Source organism: Anser anser, assembly GCF_964211835.1.
Source record: "Anser anser genome assembly, chromosome: 13".
Classification (NCBI taxonomy): Eukaryota; Metazoa; Chordata; class Aves; order Anseriformes; family Anatidae; genus Anser; species Anser anser.
The window spans coordinates 21848361-21871481 of record NC_139734.1 but is presented as its reverse complement, the minus strand read 5'-3'; the positions used below and the strand labels follow the sequence as shown (position 1 = coordinate 21871481).

The 23121-nt window shown below is 52.3% G+C and overlaps 1 protein-coding gene and 2 long non-coding RNA genes across 4 annotated transcripts; 1 reads left to right on the top strand and 2 right to left on the bottom strand.

Annotated features, from left to right (window-relative positions):
- Window positions 1–38: 38 nt before the first annotated feature.
- On the bottom strand, window positions 39–3999 carry LOC310880583. Its single transcript, XR_014571778.1, has 2 exons — window positions 1346–3999; window positions 39–561 (listed from the first exon to the last, which is right to left on the bottom strand). It is a non-coding gene; the product is annotated as an uncharacterized lncRNA (long non-coding RNA).
- A 724-nt stretch (window positions 4000–4723) lies between these two features.
- On the top strand, window positions 4724–14519 carry GPR174 (G protein-coupled receptor 174). The gene is made up of 2 exons (XM_083796654.1): window positions 4724–4879; window positions 9673–14519. Exon 2 carries the CDS (start codon window positions 10270–10272, stop codon window positions 11254–11256), a length of 987 nt encoding a protein of 328 aa, XP_083652780.1. The 5' UTR covers window positions 4724–4879; window positions 9673–10269; the 3' UTR covers window positions 11257–14519.
- A 194-nt stretch (window positions 14520–14713) lies between these two features.
- LOC310880582 lies at window positions 14714–22634 on the bottom strand. 2 transcript variants are annotated; one of them, XR_014571777.1, is made up of 4 exons: window positions 19528–22634; window positions 18505–18784; window positions 18249–18411; window positions 14714–16870 (listed from the first exon to the last, which is right to left on the bottom strand). It is a non-coding gene; the product is annotated as an uncharacterized lncRNA (long non-coding RNA). The 2 variants fall into 2 exon arrangements; XR_014571776.1 differs by having other exon boundaries at window positions 18505–22634.
- Window positions 22635–23121: the final 487 nt, after the last annotated feature.

Below are 23121 nucleotides of genomic sequence, written 5' to 3'. Positions count from 1 at the left end.
ACCCTCAGAGGATTACATAAGTAAACGTAGGCAGAGGATTTTTTTAATAGAGAACAGATTTATTGATAATTGGGTGCACATGTCCAGCCCATGTGGCGTTCCTGGCAAGGTGCACGCAGGCGGTGCAGTTCGCTGCTCGCCAGTCAAAGGCAGACGAGGGGAGACCCACGCAACCTGGGGAAATGCTTTTTGGGGCTTTCCGTGCTCCAGCTCACACCGTCCCCTGCTGGCCTGAGTCTCCTCCTCTCACAAAAGAAGAGAATAATTAAGGGATGCGGTTTCCTCCCTTGATTGAGGGTTGGGAAAAAAAGCTTTTTAGGGCTGCAAAGAGCTGCTTCAGAGGGGCACGCTGGAGAGCCAGGGGTGGACGTCCAGGTCGACCTCGGTGACCTCTCAGGGCATTTACAACATCCCGCTGAGCGAAGGCAAAGCCCCTACGGCAGCTCTGACCTTCCTGGCAGCGCCATGGAGCTGCCCCAGCAGCTCCCGTTACCGCCGGGGCTTCACCAGTCTGTTTGCAGATTGCGCAGCTTCACGGCAGCTTCTGCAACACAGCCCTTCCTCCGAGAGGAAAACAGGAAAAAGAAAGCAAAATAAAAACTCACAGCAAGCTGTCACGTGCAGATAACGGCAACCATTCCTGCGAGCAGCCCTGCCTGCACCGCAGCTGGCAGTGGAAATAGAGCAGAACCCCCCTTTTGGGGGTTACCCGCACAGGATAGCAATGATTTTGCTGTTGAATAACAGCTTTAATAACTCCCTGACCAGAGCTATGCCAGGAGAGGACTTGGTTCTCATCCCCAACTTGAACTAAGTGAAAGTTTTCTTGTTGCTCTTGCTGGTTCTGCTTCGGCAGATAAGGCTGTGCTGGGTTTTACCCAAACCCGGCCCAAACCCAAGGAAATTCCCTTCTTGTGCAGGCTGCTGCCGCCTGCCTGCCGGAGCCCGGGTGGCTGCCAGCCCGCCCTGTCCCACGGCCGGCAGCTCTGCGGCATCCCCAGCAAGATTTAGGACCAGAACGAGCTAACTGCTGAAATGGGAAGGCGCAGTGCTGGAGAGAAAGGGAAGGAAGGGGCAAGGGCTCAGGCTGATAGCAGCAGGCTCACCTCCGCAGGTGAAATCCGCCTGCCCTAGCCTGCAGGCTGTCTGGGACAATTTTGGCTTCGGTGATTCCTGGCCAGCAAGACGCACGGGCAGGCATGAGAAGGATGCAGCAAACCCGGCTGCTCAGCCAGGGACCCCCGGCTCTGCCTGCAGCTGCGGCAGCGCAGTGTCCTGAAATCTCACATGCAATTAGTCGTTCCATTCACACGCAATTAATTAAACACACAAAATTCCCCAGTACCTAAATAAAGGCTCTCCGAGGCAATGCCCCTCGCGCACAATGCTTGCTGGGGCACCGCAGGAAGGGAAGGAAGGCTGCTCCGCTCTGCTAAAAATACCTTGTCCTGCCTCCGGCACCGCGTGCCTCCCAACTTCACCTCTGCAAAACCACCCCGCTGGTGGCAGAGCCTGCGCTGCACACCCGGGAAGGATTGATCCCCAGGCACGGTGAGTGCTGGCACGGTGAGTGCTGGCACCCTGCTCCCTGCCGCCGCTCCCGGCCACTTGGTGATCCTCCCGTCCTTGCCCTGCAGCGAGGGGAAAGTGCCGCGGCTGGCGCAGGAACAGACACAGCCAGGCTTGAGCGCCGAGGGTAACCCAGATGCACGGAAAGCAAACGCTGTTGCCAGGGAGTGGCTTCCCAGACGGTGGTGATTTCATCCCACCCAAGGCCAATTTTTTGATTCACGGCTCAGCCAGCAGCTGAAGATCGGGTCACTGATGGTTATCGGGGTGGCACGGTTTTAGAAATGTGGGGCTGTTTGTCAGCTCCGCGGCCGAAGCGATGCGGCACAAACTACAAATGCCTGCTCACGGCAGAAGGGAAAGGGCCTGGAAAATGCCTGGGTGCCCACCCAGCCCGGGCTGTGCCAGTGCTGGCAAGCCCGGGGCTGCCGTGGGTCAGCTCTGCTGCGGCGCGGTCACAGCCCCATCCTGCCAGCAAGGTGTTTCCAGCACGAGCTGCCACACTGAAGTCCCGCTCCTCCCAACAGGGGATTTTTATTTCTTATTTTTTTTTAAAGAGAGAATTTCCCTGATGTGGGCAGACAGGGAGGCTGGGGAGGAAAGTCACTCGCAGCCAGAACTTTTGAGCCACTGGATGGTAAAAGCGGCACCGCCGGCTCCACGGGGGTGCCCTTCCCTGGCCTCTTCCTTGGGTGTTCAGGGCCAGCACTGGGGCAGACGGGCAGGCAGCCACCCTAATTTCCAGCCTTGCGTTCGGCTGCCGGTAAAGGTGAGGCTGCGCCGGCTGCAGCGTGACATGAAATGGGAAGGACGACCGCAGCGCGGCGCAGCGCGAGCGCCAGCTGTGCGCCGAGCGGGGCGCTGGCAAAACAGGATATGGTTATGCTCCGAGAGGTGTTTTTGAAACAAGCTGCCTGTCTGTACAGTAAGCACTCTTGCCACCCCAAAGGCGGGCCATGCTTTCTTATAAACGGGCCGGCTTCCGCAGAAATGAGAGTGCAAACTTGAGCACCCGCTGCACATCTGAGCAGGAAAAGGAAAGGTAACATTTTCGGAACCCGGCCGCTGTTCAGGAATCGAGAGGTTTTTGGTGCTGCCTTTGTTCCTGGCGCTTTGTTGTCTCTTGCAGCAGCAGCAAACCCCGCAGCACGAGGCGGCAGAGGCGTGACGTGACCCCGGGCAGGCTCTGCAGGGGGTGCAGCTCAGCTGAGATGCAGCACACAGCAGCAGGCTGGCTCCCGCTTTGCCCAGCTAGCCCCATTTTCAGGCAGTTATTCGGCAAGCTCTATGATTCAGAAGCCTGGGGATCGCCCGGTTTTACATCACATGGTTTTGGGGAGGGAAAAAGGGTTCTCTTGCAACTGCTAAGGTGAAAGCCCTTTGCGAAGAGCACCGTGTGCAGGCAGCTGCCAGGAGGCGCAGCGCGCTCGGGGAAGCTTCCCAGCGCTCGATGCAATTACAGAAACCCTGCGGGAGCAGCGCGAATGAGCCGGCATCTCAGCAGGGTCTCGGGGCAATGCCACAAGGCCACCAGCCCCGCTGAAGCACCAACCCCCCGGGTGCTTTTATTCTAAAAGAAGCAGCAGATTGATCCACCCCAGAGCCCAAGAGAACAACTCTGTGGTGAAGCTAGCACGGCGCTGAAAGCAGCGGCTCCCACACAAGATTAATTATCCCACATTAAGCAATCACCAGGCTTCCGAAACAATGGCTGTAAGCTTTATATAGCAGGAGCGTGAGCTGCTCAAACAGGCAAGTGCCTCTGTGCTCTGGTGATGCTCCTCAGCAAGGAGCTGTGCCACTGCAGGGACCGGAGCATTGTCCCTGTGACCTTGTGTCCCCGTGACCTTGTGTCCCTGCACCTCTGTGTCCCTGAGGCTGCTCTCAGCGCAGCACTTGCAGAGCAGAGCAATGACCCTGGAGAACCTCCTTCTTTTGAGGAAGCCCAAATGGGGCCGTGATAAGCTTCACAAGGAGTTTTTGAAGCATCCCCCGATGCAGGGGGTGCAGGGTCTCCTGCCCCAGCAGTCCCTTTCCTTCCACCTCCACGGGCAGCACTGTCCTCTCTGGCGATACCATGGGTGACAGGGGCTCAGACCTGGGCTCTGCCACCTTTCTGCTTCGGGAGATGGACATGGAAGACCTGACGGCCACCCCAATGTTGGCAGATCCCTGCAAAGCAGCAGTTATCTGGGCTCGCAGCCTCCCAGAATGACGTCCCGTGTAGCTAACATGGGAAGGGCTCCTGAGTGCCCTGCACCAGACGCAGAGGCAGAACAGAAGGGCACAGGGGTGACACGGACTTTACCCCCTTGTGCACCAGGCTGTGGTTTCCCAACAGGATCTGGCCCTTGCACTGCTTGCCCCAGGGCAGGAATCCCTTTGCCAACGCTGAGTTCCCATAAGGAGATCTTATTCCCTTTGCACCCTCAGTCACTGGCCCTCTGCCCACTGACCCCAACGTGCGCCCACCCAGGGCCAAGAAAACGTCAATTAGCACACACGCTCGTTTTTCTCATGGCTTTTCAGATCTTCCATTTCTGTATTTGTCATCAGCAGGGGGGAAGAAGAACTAAATACAGAGATGAGCAAGTGTTTCTGCATTAGAAACGTGTGAATCCACAAGTCTTGTCCCTGGCCAGGCGGGTTTGTGCTGGGCACCAGCGAGCGGAGCGGTGCTGGGAACCCACGGGGAAAGCAGCCCTGGCCCGTGCCCATGGCCCCTGTGGTGGGGAATGAAAAAAGAGTGAAATAATTTCCTTTGGCAGAGGAGAGAATGGGGAAAGAGAAAAGAAACTGAGTGATGAAACATCTAGTACAGCTTTCGGTCTCATCAGCTCCGTGTCCTCGCAGAAGGGGTGTTCTGCAAGGAGGTGCTGGCCCAGAGCCCTTGCTGGTGCCCAGAGCCCCTGCTGGTGCCCACGGGTGCCTGCACAATGCCACTGGGGCGCTGCTGGGGCCACCAAGCCCTTGGGGTCCCCCCAGCCCTGCTGGGGCCACAGCCCCGCCGCGCTGAGCAGGAACCACCGCGCCGCTGCGGCAGTTTCCAAAACACACCAAACCCAGCGGCGCCTCGATATCTCCCTTCACCACAAAAAAAAAAAAAAGGGCAAAAAAAAAAAAAAAGAGCAGGTCCAGCTCTGACCTGTTGGCACAACGAGCAGAAATAAACCAGGGCTGGCGGGGAGGGCCCCGCGCCGGCGCAGGCTGCACGCTCGCAGCAGTTGCACTTTTGCTTTGCGTGCCGGGAGGGGTGGAAGCGCGCACCCGCAGCGGGGCTCCAGGGGCGCAGCCAGCCGAGCCTGCCAAGGTAGGAGCACGCTTCTCATCCCCCGTTGTCTTCGATTCAAGGTTTAGATCGCGCTTTCTTTAGTTATTATCGCCATGTGGGTTTTGTGCTTCTTGCATTAAGAGAGGGTTGGGGGTGCCCAGCGGAGAGGCAGGTGGGGCGCCAAATTACCCACCACGGGTCCTCAGAATTAAGCGATGAAAAGCAAGGAGACTGGGCTGGGCAGGTGAGCTGGTGCTCAGGAAGTGACCCTGGGCAGGGCAAGGAGACGCTCGCCGTCTCCATGTTTCAGAAGTTCCTGCAAGTGCTGGCCACAGGCCCCGCGCACGGCAGCGAGAGGGGCATGGCTCCAGCCCAGCCGCTGGGTCCCCAGCCCCATTCCCCAGCACTGCCCCAGGAGCACCCTGAGGTCCTGTGCCCGGTTTGGGCGATTCCCAGCCTGGGCAGAGCTGGTGGCTGCCAGGAGGGGACGGGAGCAGGGACACAGCTCGAGGGGGGCTTTTGGGGACCGTATAGCGCGGGCTCCACCAGCACGTGCCTACAAGCGGTGTATTTACTCCTTGCTTCAGGTCCCACTTCAGCATGTCTGAGTGTTACTAAATGGGCTGCTCTTTGCATCATGCAGCATGCAGCATGCTGACTTTCCACCAGCAATTTTTGCCACTCAATGGCAAAAACTCGTGGAAAAGGAAAAAGGGTTTCTGTCCCTGCTGGTGCCCGGCGAACCTGGTGCGTGGTGCTGGGATAGAGCCGGCACCGCGGGAGCGCTGGCTCCGCTTGCTCCAGCTCCATGCCACGGGCATGTGGCTGTGCCCCGAGGGTGTGCACCAACAGTTTGGGTGGAAAACTTGTGGCTTTGGTGTTCGATGTCGCTTCTTCCTACCAGGGCCATCGGCGGGTGCCAGGGAATGGGCACAAGGGTGTGGGCACCAGGCTGACAGCCTGTTCTGCTGCTTGGGGTACATTTTCCATTTTTAGCTGGGATAAATACCAACAAGAGAGGAGAAGAGCTTGGGCAGATGGTTAAAGGACAAAAGCGGTATATGTCACCAGGAATTAAACCAGAGTGTTTATGTTTTCTTGCACATTTGTGGGATTTACCCAACTGAAATCCCCCTGCCGGCCGGGCTGACTGTCCCACGGCAGACCCACGGCTCCAGCCAGCTCTCTGGGGCAGATGAAATGCCCTATCCCTCCCAAAAGGAGTCCCAGGAGTGCGTGGTGGGGATTTATGGTACTCAGGGGTGTTTCAGCACCTTGCTGGCTTACCTGACAGCCAAAACCTCTCCATCCCCCCACACCCAGCCAGCATGGACACAGGCTGGGAATGCAGGGAGCGCAGGCAAGGCTGGAAGCACCGATATCCTGAGCAGGAGCAAACAAGATGTGAAGGATGAACAAGAGAAAGAAACCTCTTCATCCTGCTGTGCCAATGCCCCACAGCCCCAACCTGTAACATCTTGGCTGTTTCCCTGCTTTTTCCCCGTAATGAGCATTCAGCACTTTAGTGACTCATGTTTGGAGTAACCACAGACGATGATGAACAGGCACCTGCTCGGGTTCTCTGCAGCTGAATCAAAACAAGCTGGCTGTGTTGGTATCGCCTCGCAAACACGGCGTTGGCAAATTTATTCTGGCAACCCACCGTGCGGCTGGTGCTCAATGCAGGACGGGTGCTGCACGAGCAGATGGATGCTCGGGAGGCCACCGGTACCCAGGGCTGGGACGCAGCACACAGCTCCTGATGTAACCCTGGAGGTGTCTGCTCTGTGCCAGGGCAACCAGGAACGCAGAAAGGCAGGGTCTGTGCTGCTTCGGGCCAAGCACGGTGAAGTTTCAGAAGAGGCAAAGTAAACGAGACCATGAGGATGGCCAACAAAAACGCACTGTGGCTTCCGCGGGCAGATGCTACCAAAGAAGTAAAGAGAGAAATTTCCACAGTTAACACAACAGGAGGTAAAACTGCCCCTGGGGAAGGAGGCAGAAACCCAAATGTCTACCAGAAAACTGCTTCAGGAGAGAGAAGACTTTTTTTTTTTTAAACCTAGAAGCGGGTTTATATTTGCATAACTTATATTTTTATTTATTACTTATGACGATGATGATTATTACTATTATTACTGTTATTACTGGTGGTTACCGCTGCCACAACAGGACAGCAACAATTCCAGGGCCGTACAAACCTGGGCACCGGGCAGTGATGCTGTGCCCCCTCGCTGGCACCCATGGGAGGGATGCGCACACCCCAACACCTCCACCCACATGGCTTCATCAGGACCCTGAGCTGCCAGCTGAAATCCCCGCTGTGCTGGGCTTTAGGAGCTGTGCTGGGCTTTAGGAGCTGTGCTGGGCTTTAGGAGCTGCGCTGCCTTTGCTTGTTGGGGTGAAGGCTGCAGGGCTTGCTGGTGGAGCTTGCAGACTCGTGTGCCCGGCTCTGTCACGTCCTGGCCCTTAAACGGCTGGCTGCAAACCTCACCTGGTGTTCGTGGCTCGTTAAGTACAAACGAACCGTCTTCATCAAGCACCCTAAAGCGACTGGCTGTGGGGTCTCCTTGGCAAAATGAAGAGGGGAAAAAAGGTCAGGAGGAAGAAGGAAGTCGTGCCTGGGGAGAGCCTCACCCCCCCCAACAGGCGCCCTGAGCCGACGAGAGACGAGTGCAGATGACGTGAAGCAAAATTTCCTCTTTCTGAAGCTTTTTTTAGCCTCCTGCTGGTTTTTACGCAGCGCTTTTGGCTGAACCACTGCGCTGTGCAATGTGACTGCCCGGGATTTCCAAAGAGCACTTTCTCACCACCACGGGGCGGGTGATGCTGCCCCCCTGCACTGGGGCTCTCGGGGCCCCCGGGGCCGCAGCAGCATCTCTGCCCAGGCGGGGGTAGCAGGAAAGTCCCTGGGCAGTGGGGAGGGCGAAACACGGGCAGTTTCAGAGGCAGCTTGTGTACCCAGCGACGGTTTGTCCTGGAGGGGTCTTTACCCACGCTGCACGATGCTGAACCTCCCCTGGGAAGCTCACGGGAGTGCACCAGGCGCTGCCAAAACCCTGTCCTATCCTCACGCCCCTCGGCTACTGGTGCCAGTAAAGCAAATGGAAACCGAAGCCCTCAGCCCCAGTTCCCCACCCATGACTGACAAACCAACGAGTAGGTAAGCACCAGTTAGTTTTCCTACATGACTGAGAGATTACTCACATTTCTAGAATTAATCGTGCAGGTTTTTGCCCTGGAGGTCAGCCTCAGAATTAATAGCAGGACTGGAAAGTCTTCGCAGAGGAGGCTAGCTGACCCCACGGCTCGTTAATGGGCGCCTCTGGAGTTGAATGAGATTATTTCTTGAGCCCTTTTGCTCTACTGGCTGAGTTGGATGTGGGCTCCCTGGAAAGAGGAAAACATCTCAGTGTCTTTGGACTCATCACTCAATGGTATGGCAAGAGAAATAAAATAAATGGGCACATAAAAGCTGCCCTGAGAACAGTTTCCTTTGGCAGATTTTGTAGTTTCACAGAAAGCTACTCCAAAGCTGCAGTGCAATCACACCGACAAGTGCTGAACATCAGCCTCACTAAAAAAGTTCGTATTTTAGCACCTGTGCCTCAAAGCACAGGAACAAGCATCACGGATTGCAGCAGGATGAAATTTTTAATCTATAAATGTGCCTTGTGCACATCACGTGGTAGCACACCTTCCTCACTTGGACCTGTAGGTTTGGTTCTTCATGCTGAAGCAAAAGGTGACCTGGAGAAAGGCCGATCAAAGATCTGAATTCCCTCTATATTTATTAGATCTGGTTTTTGGTTGGTTGGTTGTTTTTTTTTTGTTGTTGTTTGTTTTGTTTTTTTTGGTCTGACATATTCAGATATTATCAGCTGCCCACTATGCGATTTTTAAACAAAGTCATCCTACAGTCAGCTTAGTTTACGGGGAAATGACACCTGGTATTTCCGATGGCCGCAGCAGGCCTGCTCACAAGGTGGCTAGTGGAAAGGCTCAGAAAACACCGTTGGGAGAAAGTGTGTGTTGTTCTGTGGCAAAAAAGCATTTAATAAACAGGCCACTTGTCCCTGCTTGCAGTACAAATGTCTTATTTTCAAAAGAAAAATGAAAAAGTTGCCCCCCCCCCCCAAAAAAAAACGCGTGCTGCTTTGCGGCAGCACCTGTGCTGGTGCACCTTACGAGTGGCGGAGGCCGAGCCTTTTCTCTGCCTTTCCAAGAGAAAGCCCTGGCAGGGAGCTGACAGCCGCCGTCCGCGCCGCCCACGCCGCCCTTTTGCCTGCAAATGCTGACGGTTTGGTGAAAGCCGCCGTCCCGGGGCTCCCACGCCGCCGAGGTGCAGCACCGGCGTCTGTGCTGATGGAAGATTTACATGAAAATGCACAGGGCCATTTACACGAGCAGCACATTTCTTTCCGTCATCTTCTCAGTTCTTCGTAGCCGTGGTGAGTGTGGGAAGTTTCTGAAGGACTTTCCCGGAGTCCACGGGAGTGTCGAACCCACGGGGAGGACGGTCCTGGGGCTGTGGGCTGAAGAAAGCAGGCACGAGCTGAATCTGCCCCATGATGGAGCTGCTGCAGGGTGGGCTGTGTGCAGCAGCAATTAAACCCATTTTCTATCTGTTCCTCAGTGGTTTGGCACCGGCTTCCCTTGGGTGAGAGGTGGAGCGGGGTAGAGGGGTGAAGAGCTGACCACCGCAGTGCTGCTAGCGAGGGGTTGCTGTTAAAGAGGGATGTTCCTCCCTCTCCTGCAGTCCTCCTGCAGGCTTTGCTGCGTGCGACCCGTGGCTCCGTGCAGCGCTGTAACTGCACCTCTCTGTCTTTCAGCTGCGGGGCCGCGCCTGCCGTCAGACTCCTGCGCTGAGGGAAGGGGCTGAAATGCCACCCAAAAGGTGACCGAGGGTGCAGACCTGGCGCTGGACTGTCGACTGCTTCAACACGTAAAGATGGATTTCTCCACGGGGATCTCAGCTCTGCCAGCACCGCAAGCAGCTGCATTAAGGTCGGGTAACTTCTGAAAAAGCAGGAAGGACACGTACAATACAAGCAGGACTTGAATGAATCCAGAGCAGAGCTCCTCACCAGATGGGACAGGATCGCCTAGCTGAAGCCTCATGCACAAACACCAGGGCTGAAGGAGGTTTACACCTGTTTATTTAAGCACCAACAACCTCAGGACAACCTGGCTGCAGAGTGCTTGTGAGGACCATGTTACTGTGCTGGAGTGCTGACCGCACATGCCTACGTTGGCACAGCAGAAGACTTCATGAAGAGCAAAGGTGACCAGTGCCCGAAAGGCAGGAAGGCAACGGCTTGGGACAGAGGTGCTTCTGAGCTCGCAGCTCTTCTGCTCGCCATCTACGCACAGCCCCTGGGGGCTCTGGGGGAAGGAACCAGAGCTGAGCACGAATCTAGAGCCCAGCCATGGAGAACAGCTCAACCTGCTCCAACAGCACCAACCTCAAGCCCTACTATGCAGCTACGTACACTTTCATCCTCGTCCCTGGACTAATAGGAAATGTATTGGCTTTGTGGGTCTTTTACGGGTACATGAAAGAGACTAAACGGGCCGTAATATTTATGATCAATTTAGCCATCGCTGACTTATCGCAGGTTTTATCCTTGCCTCTGAGGATTTTCTACTACTTGACTGGGACGTGGGAGTTTGGATCAGGCCTCTGCATGCTTTGTTTCTACCTGAAGTATGTCAATATGTACGCCAGCATCTACTTCTTGGTTTGCATCAGCGTGAGGCGGCTTTTGTTTCTTATGTACCCATTCAGATTCAGCGACTGCAAACGCATTTGTGATGTGTACATCAGCATTGCTGGGTGGATCGTGGTCTGCATTGGCTGTTTGCCTTTCCCTCTGCTGAGAAGCGAAGAAGCGAATGTTGCAAACAAGTGCTTTGTGGACCTCCCCGTGCGGGAAGTTGACCTTCCCACCGCCGTTGCAATGATGACGCTAGGTGAATTGGTGGGGTTCATAACACCCCTTTTTATCATCGTATATTGCTCGTGGAAGACTATCTTATCATTAAAAGAAAAAAATGTCGCTTCGCCTGATCTTGGAGAGAAAAAAAAGGCTTTGAAGATGATTCTCACCTGCGCGCTGGTATTTCTGATTTGCTTTGCGCCTTATCACATCAGCTTTCCACTGGATTTCTTTGTCAAAACCAAAAAGATTAAAAACTGCCGCGTCCAGGAGGTGATCTCCCTGTTTCACGCCGTAGCCTTGTGCCTTGCCAGCCTCAACTCCTGCGTGGACCCCATCCTCTACTACTTCACTACGGACGAGTTCCGGAGGCGGCTGTCCCGGCAGGAGCTGCAGGAGAGCGTGCAGCTGCACAGCCACAGCTGCGGCAAGAAGCACTCCCAGGCCACGCTGCAGGAGGAGGCCACGGACTGCTAGCGCTGGCTGCCCCGGGCACGGCCCCGGACCGCAGGTGCTCATGCAGGTCTGGCCTCTGGCCGATCTGCTCCCCCAGGACACGTGCTCCAGGTGACCCTGCTCGAGCAGGACTCGGTGATCTCTGGAGGTCCCTTCCAACCTCCACCAGTCTGTGATTCTGTGACACCAAGAGCGGCTCCTCAGGCATGCTTCTGCTGGCCCCAGGGAGGATTTGAGCTAAAAATACAACAAAAAAAGCCTGACCAACCCCCCTGATGATTTAATACTTTGGTTGCAAATGTTCCCTGTGTAAGCACCACCATGTAATTCCCACAGGCCCCGCTCCCGAGCTGGGCCTTGGCAGGATCAGGCCGCGCAGCCCTGCCCCGCTGCCACCCGCACACATCCCGGTCACGCACCCTGGCACCACACAAGAGGCTGCCAAGACTTCGGAGTTTCCCTATCCAGCAAGAATTCAGTCCTAAAGTTAGCACGTGGCCCAGTGTTATATTTTTCTGAAGCAACGTTTTGGCACAACAACTTTAATGTCTACATGTGCCTGAGGCCTCAGGTCGCCCCAAAGGCCTGGCTGCGTCAGTAAACACCCAGGACTCGATCCTGGGGGCGCATCAGTTGACAGCTCCCCAAATCACAGTGCCAATCAAGTGCCCAGACACTATTTTTTTCCCTACCATCAGCCATTTTTAACCATCAGGTCATTTCTGGATCAGGGTAAGAAGTAGCAAAATGCCACGAGTGGCCCCTTTTGCTGCCTGTGACAAGCCTTAAACACAGGGCTCTGCTTTGAGGGTATTTAGTCAGGGTAAAGGTCCGGTGAGCCTCTCAGCTCCTTTTTTTTTCTTCTCCAAAAACGGGGTAAACGGTTCCCCTTTCACTGACAAGAGACTGCACCATAACACCTGCTGTGGTGTTATCATCAGTATTACGGTGAACTGCCCCTGCGTCCAGGAGTCGATGATTTTGGGGTTGGGATAACTTCCTGTAGTCGTAAAAAAGCCACCTTAGTGAAGTTCAAGTCATTAGCACCAGCTTCGTTAAGACGGGGCACAGGAAGCCGAGCTTTCTGAAGTTTACTGTGATGGGAACTCACTGTACGCCGAGTCCAAGGAGCTACCTCACAGGTGGCTTTAAAAATCTGAGAGAAATATTCAAATGTGGATGTATTTTTAATAGTAAGATCTTTAAAATCAAACAACAGAAGCTTCGTGCTCCACTGATACTTTATTTGCACCTTCTTGTATAATCTGTTGTTATGTGAACGTTTGAAATGTTACATTTTGAAATGTAAAAATACTGTGATATTAGATTTTATTTAATGCAAATACTGTTTTATAGATTTTATTTATGAAAACATTTTGTAGAAAAATGATGTGAATTCCAGAGACTGTTGGAACACGGAAAGACTTTTTTTTAAAACTTTTAAAATCCCTCTATATAATAAACCACCCCACCCACGCTGCCAGCCTGTGTCTGTACATGCGTTCAGCTGAGTATGCACCACTAATTTGCAGAAACCGAGCAGCACACTGTAATTTGTTCACAACAATAAAAAAAAAACTATTTATTTTCCAGTATCTGCTTGCATTTCCTGTTGCATGTAATAAATCTTTTCTTTATTTTTTTTTTTTTATTTTTTCTTCCCAATTTTAAATGCAATTCTTGGCTTGCTCTCAAACCTTCAGCTGCCTGCATCACCAGTAAGTTCCTGCTTACAAACCATGCGGGGCAGCTCCTGGAACACCGCTGCCTCCCAAGCACCTGGAGAAAACACAGCCGAGCACACACAACAGCTCCCAGCTGACCGAGGCACATCAGGCACGCATCAGTTCAGTGCTCATATTTTAAGATAATGCACAATTTTAAGCTTTTGTGCCATTTTATGAATACCTACATGTTTCAGAACCACCCCAAACGGAGTGTTTTCCCTTAGGTCCATCAGGCTGTGAGTTGAGTGGTGTTTTCTTTGGGATGGGAATGAAGCCCCCAGCACCAGAGGGCGAATCGCCAACCTCTGCTGTGCCAGCCGCATGCGCACTCACCACTGACCTCCTTCCCCCGGCCGCGTGGGAGGCAGCAGGACGGCCCAGCACGACCCCACGGAGCCACTTTTAGCTTCGGAGCGGGGAGAGAAATCACATGAAAGAGTGTCAGAAGTTCAGAAATAATCAGACGAGAAAAAACTCAACGTGCTTCAATTTTCCCACTTAGAAAATACTGTAGGCGCAAGAGCAGCCATTTCCTCCACGGTGTGGTTTATTCATATTACTATTAACGGTCTCTTTTTACAGGAAGTCTGCTGCAATGGTCGCGGTAGCTCGCGTGAGCCGGGTTCAGGTGCTCTGCCTGCCTTGCCCTGCCATCCGTGGCAGCTCTGCTCCAGGCAGGGTTTGCTTCAGCTGCCCTCTCCATCACCTCGTAGCACTTGGCCAGCGGTGTTGCAGACACCTGGGGAACAAAGATGATGCCTCACCTAGGTGAGCAGAAAGCAAATGTCATGCCCAGGGGTGGCTCAGGACTGGCTCGGAGCAGAGGGATGCTCCAGTGTCCTCCCAACACCCTGCTTAGGTGCAGCTCGTGCTAGGCCCAAAGGAAAGGTGCATCCTCTTCTTATTTCTAGCAGTTACATCTCAGGGGAGTTTTTCTTCATCTGGCAATGGAAGAAGAGTCCTCCAAGGACTCACCCCGAGGCTGGAAGGCATGCCTACTGCCCCACACTTTATCTTTTTCTTCAGATTGTTGAATTAAGTTTATTCTCAACTTTGAAGCTTTGGAGCCTTTACCATCACCCTGAAAAAAAATCAAACCCTCCACAAGTGAAGGCAAAGCATTTTTCCCGGAAAACTCGGGTATGCTTGGGGACCTTTGAGTGTTGGGAGCAGCACCAAGGCAAGGTTTTTTGGGGAAGCCCAGCATGAGAAGAGCATGGCTGGGTCATGGGTTGGAGCGGAGCTCTCGGCTCTGGCCGTGCTGGTTTGTGAACGTCTCGCCACCCCGTTTCCATCAGCTCCCCCGCAGCCGCGCGCCTCCAAGCCCACGCACCGCCTGCCCCAGCCGTGGCCCGTTTCATCACAGCCCGGTGCCGCCTCGCACAGCTTCCCCTGCTAACAATGACACAAAGGAAGAGACGTGACAGGGCTCCTGCACGTTGAGACTTAAAGCTGCACTTGCGAGCCAGGGCTGCTGCAGAAGCGAGGGAGTGTGCACCCTCCCCTCTTCCTGCCCTCCTTTTCAGACCTCCACGAGACGGCTGAGACGGGTCGGGGGCCACTGGAGCCAGGAGCCCGTTGCTGATTGTGGGCTTGAAGAAAGCGCTGTGAGCTCTCCACGTAACTCAAAGATCCCCTTCCGTACAGTTCTTTACCTAAGCACGGTTTTTGCTCTCCAATGTGCTTCCCTCCGTTCATCAGCACTGCATTTATTCGTTATTTTGTCATCTTGTTGTCAGTGCCCAGCGAACGCTCCCCATTTCTCTGTACTCAGCGTTAGGTTTTTCTGATGCAATCAAGCAAGCACCAGCGGCAAGTTCCGACACCTCGCTGTTCGCTTCCTTTTTTACTTTGCTGTTAGAGGCCAAAAATCAGCATCGCCCCCGGCGTCCCCAGAACAGCTCGGCACCCCCACAAAAAGCCCGCACCGCTGGCCGGGCAGCCTGGAACACAGCTCGTGGACATACCCTAAAACCACAGTGACTGAGCCAGATACAAATCAACCCCATCCAACACAAAAACAAGAAAGAAGATAAAATATCATCAGAGGTGGTTTGATGAATACCCTGACAAAGAACAGAGAAGTTGGAGCGGCCACAGCAGTGCCTGGGTTCATGCTGCTAGCTAACACCCAGGGCGGCGGGGCTCTAGATTTTGGGCTGATAAACCAAGCCCTATGCAAATACAAGCCATATGCTATACACCAGGGGCCAAGAGATAGAGTTTCCAGATCCAGCTTTGAAAAATGTTTTTTTACTTAAAGCCATCCAGAATAAAATAGCCCCCAAAACCACATCCTCGCCAGCAGTTTTGGTAGCACCACTTGCTGCTGTGATGATTTTGTTGGGACCAACAGCTACCACCAAAGAAAAGTGCTTTACTCACCCTTCTCTATAGTGATTTGCACTAATGAATTAAATTGCAGGGGTAACACTGCTGATATAAAGCAGAAGGCCACAAGGATTCTCAAAATTTAAAAAAACGTGCCACAAAGGAGATCGTTTGGGAAGCTAGACGGCCCTAGGAGGAACTTGGGGTGAAAACATGACATTCTAGTTGAAATAAGCAGTCAGAGATGGGGATCGTTGTTTTTCTTACCACATCTTTCCTCCAGTGTTCATTGTTTTCTGCTCTATTAAAGCCTTGCACTGCATTTAATAATCTCCAGCTGTAACAGACTACTTCTGGGCATTGGTACACCTTCCTTTGTGGTTGTCATCCTCCTTCTGCTCAGAGAGCAATCTTCAGGCAACAGAAGGGGGTGCCTAGCCCAGGGCCAGGCATATCCGTCTGATATACTCAGGCCCAGATTTAAGTGTAAAGGGGTTTTAGCATCACCTGAATCTCCCTGGAAGGAGCAGGTCCTGGTCCCAAGACACAGAGAAGGGATAAAGCTGTCACTGCCCCTCCTTGTAGGTACACGAAGAGGAGTGGTCAAAATTCCTCCTCAGTCCAAGAGGGGATTTTAATTCCTTTTTTCCCTTGCTATGAAAATGCCTTTGGCCATTCTGTATGAGGACGCATTGCTCCTCACATCAAAGCAGTGGGAAAAAGAAAAGGTGACAGACCAGTAGCTGGTGCTGGGTACAGGGAACAGACCCAAACATGACTTTCAGTGGTTAGTGCTGTCTCCTCAAAGGGGAAGGTGCTTGTTCCTGCTGCACGCTCTATTTTTGTACCTTGCGTCAAACCAACACTGGATACGATCCGTAAACACCACCAGCTGCTGGGAGGGCTGATGTGGGGTTTTTTTGGTGGCAGTTGGCACTCCCCGATAAGGGAACTCCACCCTGCTCCCGGGGGCGTGATGGCTGAGCAGTGGCTACCCAAGGAAGCCAGGCTGGCAACACGCACGGATGTCCCCAGAGCCCGTTCAGGCTGCGGCACCAGGAGGCGTCAAGGAGTTCTCAACCTGGTCACAACTCGTGCTCAGTCCTGGGCAGACACGGAGGTGGCAGCACAAAGTTAAAGTGAGGGGGAGAATGAAGGCTCTTGGAGGTTGGCTACCTCCATGGAAAGCAGGTGGTTGAGCTACAGTTGTCAGGATTACAATTTTTAATGCAGGTCTGATGAATTTTTCTCCCCCTGCCTTTTTTTTACCCCCCCTAAACCTAGAATTCAGGGAGGGGAAAACATACGAACAAATAAAAAAACAAACGACCAGCAAAGGTAGGATGAACGTAACATAATGGGTTCCCATATTGTACTGTGAGAATTAACAAATCTCGTAGCTCTTCTGCCTACCCATTTTCCCAGTGAGCTCAACTGTGATGCAAGAAGGCGATATATCACTGGGGCTCCAGGTAAGGAAAGGTCATGGCTTTTACCAGCTACGACGTGCAGTCACCGGTGGTCTGCTGCAAGCACCGAACGCCCAGCTTCGTCTCCCTGCTTCCCTTCCAGACGTCCTAAAGGAAGAAATCGATCTCAAACTCTCGAGTCCCCTAAGATCTGTTTTGCTGACTAGGTTCTCTAATCTGCTGGAAGCCTGCATAACGGCACTGAATCACAGGGCTGATACGTTGCCCAAACCCCACTATTACATGACATAGCTGATATTTAAAGAAATGGTAACTCCTTGTGGTCAGACAGAGGGCTGTGCAGCTAGAAAGAAAGTTCCCAGGAGACCTATGTAAAACAGAAGCTAAGAATCACATGGCTTTGAGTTTCTAGTTTAATGAGAGGTTTCTTATTTGAGTTAACACCAACCATCAAAGCCTCCGTCGCAGCCTGGTCCCGCTGGCGAGCAGTCCGGAGCAGCACCATCACAAGCCCAAAGACAGCACCAGCAGCACCGTGCCGTTCTGCCAGCCACCTCACCTTGAGTTTCTCTTGGTTCATCTGCCCAGCAGACCTAGCCCAGAGCTCTCCTGTGGGACATTAAACCCTTGGTGGCACCTAGCTCAAAAGCTCTTCAGCTGCTTCCTGGCTCAGGGGGATCTCCTACAGCAGTCGCTGGCTTGGGACAGGGCCAAGTTCTCTCTATAGGACAGTAAAGGAGGCATTTACCCTCCACCCTGCCATTACGTTGCTATCTTTAAAGCAAGCCACAGGCTACAAAAGGTTCCAGGGGACACACCGGCCATAGAACAAGGATATCCTTAGAAATAACGCTACAAATTCCAGGAAATCTTTTACAAGCAAGGGTCAAACAGTTCCCTTTTACCAGTAAAAGGGATGTGGGGCGGCTGACACGGTCTCGCCGGGGAGCAGAGGACCCCTCTGTGCCTCGGCCCCAGGGCCAGAGGCACCATCTTGAACTTCTGCCTGTCACCGAGGCAGGAGACAACCGCCAGAGCTGCCCTGGATGGGCAAGCAGGATGGTTTGGTGTGGGGCAAATAGTCCTGCTACTCACCGGGCTACGGGACAGCCCAGTGAGTAGCAGGGAAATAAATGAGCTGCATTTGGCACGTGAGCACTGAACTAAACGCACAAGAAATCCTGTTTGCAAGCCCTGCCGATGACTTCATTGCTGATGGGGTTTGCCCTCAGATTCCCGCTGAACATCCACACACCTCTGAAGCTTACCCTGGATTGTATTTTGCAACGGGAACATACTCCTGTGCTGGCTCAAGGCCATGTCTGAGCCCAGCGCAGGGCCCTGATGTGCACAGTGCCAACCCCCCGGGTGAGCTCGGCAGGGATTTGTTAGCATTTGCAAGAGCCACGTGAGGGCAAGTTTGCCTGCATTTGCATTCATTCAGCAGAACGAGTTCACTTTGGGGACTCAGGTGTTTGTTCTCAGAGATGTGCTTGCAATATGAAAGCCGCGTCAGGTTACTCACTGCCTGATCAGCGCTCCAGACGTGGCCATTGCCAGGCTGGGTTTTCCATGGCGACCCTTCCAGAGATATCCTGTGCCGCCCTCCAAGCAAAGCTCCAGATTAACGCTATGTAAATCCCAGGGCTTCACATCACGATAGGTGTGCAGTTTAACTCCTCGTGCTCCTAGTGATAAAGATGTCAGGCACCTGCAGACAAAACTCAGCCCTGAACCCCCACGGCGGGGCAGCACCCACTGCCCTGGAACCTAAGACTCACCTCCAAGGGCACCCTGCCTGCCGGTGTGGGCATCTGGGAGCTGGGCAGCCTGGCACCAGCTCTGCCTTCAGCCTCTGGTTTTAGTGACTGCTTCCAAAGCTGGCCATTGATGGAGCCGGTCCTTGGATCTCTGGTCCCTGAGCTCTCCCAGCAGGATGCTCTGCACTCAGTTCCTTCGCTCTGTCCTTCGGGGCACAACAACCGTCTCCCTCCAGCCAAAGCCAGGCGCTTGGTTTCCTATTCCAAGGTCATTTGCTCCTTGAGGCCCCACGTTGCCTACCTGGAAGAGTTAAAGATCTTTGGCAACAGACCTTTTAATACTGACTGAAAACAGCCCTGACCCTTCTCTTAACTTTCTTCTTCCTCTGATCAGCCCCAAACACGTTGGTTGGAAGGAGCGCACCCAGCGCTCAGCCCACCGCTCCAGCGCAGCACAGCCCAAAGCAAGAACAAAAATCTAATCTCTGCACAACAAGCCCTTGGTAGGATTAGCAAACGGGGACTACAACACCATCCATCCAAAGGCAAAAGGATGAACACAGAAGCAACGCTGCAAGGCTGAGATAGTAGGGCTTTGAAGCACACACCCATGCCCCCCAGTGCAATGGCACAGCCAGTGCAGCCTCTTCCACGGGTGAAAACACAGAAGAGGAAGAGAATCAAGAAAAAAAAAAAAAAAAAGGTTTTGTATAGGGAAACCATTAGCTCCACTAAGGAACAATGAATTTTGTGAGTCTAGGATACGAAAATATCCAGTGTACCTGCAAATAGGGTGTTTATAAATAGGAGATACAGAAGCTGTTGAGATACGGAGCTCCTTCTCTCACACTCGAGGCGCTCAGCCAGACACTGTTTTCCCTCCTGTTAGCATGAGTCACTTCCCTTCCAAAAATCTAGGGTTGTAATCTACCACGAAAACAGGGCCCCAGAAATACAGTGGCAGTCAGCACCTCCAGATGCAAGCTCCTCTCAGCCCATAGACAGTTCTACCTCCGAGGCACCTCCAGCCAAGCAAGCCCGTACCACAGATCGCGCCTTCAGACCGTCAGCAGTGGAAGGAGGCGGCATCTTTGGAGGGCCGTTTCTGCGTCGCAGCTATCCACCTGCTTCAGCCATGGCTTATAACCTGTCCAAAGCGATAATACCAGAGTCTTGACAAGAGCAGAACAACTCAGGACATCAAGGAAAGCAGCTTATACTGCAGCGCAGATGTACAAGATAAGGATGAATGCTTTCATTTCTTTTCAGGGTGCAAACCTATGTGAAAAACAGCAGTTACAGCTCAGATCATAAACTCAGATCACAGCCACGGAAGCGCTGTCATTTACTTCGTGTGAAAAAGCCTGACTTCCTCTTTTACTGTTAGGTGAGGAGGCAAAGCCCTAAGTGCTGCCAGCTTCACGCTGCACCGGTGATAAGGCACACCGGTACGGGCAGGGCAGCCTGAATGGCAGCTCCTACATCTCTCCTATTTGTCTAAGCATTAAGGATTAACGAGTGAGGGGGGCTCCTGAGGATGTGAGGTGACAAAGCAGCTGTCGCTGTCAAGCCCAGGGAAGCCAAAGTACTGAATTACTGATCTCCAAATGAGAACGTAGCTACAACTGATACCATCTCACAAAAAAAAAAAAAGAGTATAAATAAATAAAATAAAGGGCCCCACCTCCCCAAAGAAAGCAAGCGCACACACACCGCCAACCCAAAACGAGGGACTGTTGATCATCAAACAAACTGGGGGTTTATCTATCGGTGGAGCTGTTCCTGATGGATCCCACAGGCAGGCACTCTAACGCCAGCAGGAGAGCACCTGGCTCCACTCCAGCAAGGGATCAGGCTCACAGGAAGGAAGCTCTTGTTCCAGAATAAGGTGTCCACATACGGGCTTAACCTGGAACAACTTCAAATGTCAGCATGCCCTAAAATGGAACAGCTCAAGAGAAGCTGAACACGTCTGTAACACACACAGATCACCTACATCCACAGTCAGCATGGCTCTTGAGACAGTAAATTCACACTTGTCAGTGTGAAACCTGGGAGAGGCGCCACCATACAAAATGACAGAAAACAAGCTTAAGTAAACAAAATAGTTGGAGCTATAAGAAATGATTTCCTTTGGAGGTGGAGTGCTAGGTGGCAAGGCTTTAATTATTCTCAAGACAGGAAATACACCCAGTTCTATTGCCTAGGCAATAGAACGAAGATAAACACATAATAAAGAAATCATTTTAATGAAATAGTGTGACTATAATTATATATACGTATAATTATTTTGCTCAGAGTCTCAAAGCTTCAATCAATGCTAGCATCTGGGCACCGTGCCATAGCTGGCAGCCAAGCCATCCCCCATCCAGCTTAAAACGAGGACAGCCAGAGCAGCTTTAATTCCTCCAAGCCTTACCTCGAGCGCAGTCTTCCCAGAAGCGGTAATTCAGCCACACGGCTAGCATGTACCCCCACAGGGACTTCACGGACTAACCGCACTGTATGTATCTGGCCCTATATGTGTTCTTTTCTGCTCTAGGATTTTTAGTCCGGGGCACGTTAGAAGAATGTGAAATTAAACACAACAGATCGGGCACGTTTTTACCTAAAAACCATAATGTTTTCTTTCTTTCTAGCCTTCCTGAGCACTTTGGAAAGGGCCAAGAAACAAAACTGTCCACCGACAAAAACTAAAGCTGGCACCTGCTCTGCCATTATGAAGAGGAGTGTCCAGTTTAGCCCACCCTGCTGCAAGCAGAGCCAAAACAATCGGGGAGGAACGAATCCCAAGCGCAGGAGGAGGATTAAAAATACAGTAAAACTTCCTCGGGGAAATTCAGTGCTGATTTCAGAGCTGGGATATTTCTGCCATCACCCACCATAAACTCTTCTGAGCACGCCTGTGTTTTTGGTAGCTTTTCGTGTGATGCAAAGAACTAATAAAGTCCACAGAAGTCAGCCCAGTCTTGCTGAAGTCCTAGCAGATTCCTTTCCTCTGGGTGCCTACATGCACGCCGTGACTTTCGATATAGCTGTGAGGCGAGTCTTTCACACCCTTGCTAGCAAGGCTGTGCTGCAACAGCCCATGGTATAGAGCTGAGCTTATGGTGAAATATGTCCCACTTTTAGCCAAACGGCTTAACAAGTCTGAGGTGCTAAAGCTCTAATTAATTTCATATCATGCTGAGGCCTCTGTATGTCTTTTGAATGTTTCATCACTGTCCCCATTTTTCCTTACTTGGATCTTCATCTCAAGGTATTTACACAAGCAAACAACAACTTAATTCCTATGGTTTTTTGTTTGCTTGTTTGTTTGTTTTGTTTTGTTTTGAACCACAAAATCAGGATGAAGAAGAACCTGAAGTTCTAGTGTAGGGTAGCATCTCCTCGAATGGCAATGTCTGCCTGCCACTCACACCACCACCAGCTGCCTGCATCTTACGGGTGACATTCAAACAGAAAGCCTTCAGGCTTCTGCAATGGTCAACAGCACCTGCTCCGACTAACAAACTCGTTTGCTCTTACTTGCCGTTTTCTCATGTGTCTTCCTGATCAGAGAACAAATAAACTTGAAAAAAAGTCAAAGGTAGTGCTGGAAGATGAATCATCCAAAGCACTGGAATCCATTTTAACATTCGTAATGGTATTTAAAGCTTTAGTTTAAAAACAATATCATAAAAGATAACCTGCAAGCTAGCATAAAGACAATTGTCTGTACGCAAGTGCACAGAGGCTGCTGATTGTCCTGGGCACGCTGATTACTTTTTTAGTCAGCACACTTGTAAAAACAAGCCACTACTGTAAATGAGTGTGCGTTTGCATCTTGGCAATATTATCCCTCCAGTTGCGATACTCATGTTTGAAGCACAGTCTTACTCAGATATTAAGTCGTACTTCACACGTTTACACATTACTGTTACCAAGTAGTTCTTCAGTAAAGATGAGCTATGCCTAAAAGCAAAGGCTCAACACCAGCTGAAGGAAGCCTGCACCAAACCACGTTTATGTTTAGTTACAGCAGTTACTTGGAAACCCCTATTTCAGTCTAAATAGGGACGGTGGCAGTTTGAGTCACCCACCAGTGCCCAGCTCGTGCTGAGGCACCGAGTTTTTGCCGAGTTTTGACCCGCTATGTGCACCTTACAGCCCAGCCCCAGGCAGCTCAGAAGCACAAGGCCTTGCTGACTGTGCCACCTACTGGTCCAAGGCAGCCTTCCGACTCTTGCAGGCCAGAGAGCTGAATGCAGGAGCTCCCCAAAGATAGGGGATCTGGAAATAAGCAGCATTCCCAGGATCTTCTCAGAAGCCACCTGGCAGCGGCAGCCCTTTGGTCGGGACGCCTGTCCACAGCACAGAGCGCTTAGGGCCGCACGGCTGCAACTGCAGCTCTGCTTTCTCAAAGGCGGAGCACTAGGGAGGTAAGGAGAACACCACGTTCCTCTCAATACGCTGGCTCACTGCCTAGAACATCTAATAGGTTTTTAAGGAACTGACTTCATTCTTCTAAAGTCTTTACCAGGCAAAGGTAAGCGAAACCGCTGCAGCCTATCTGGAAGCATTTCTTGCATTCCTGCTGCGTGTCTGAAGATAGGCAGCAGGTTAAAGGCTCGTGCGCTGAGAGCTCTCCCCAAACAG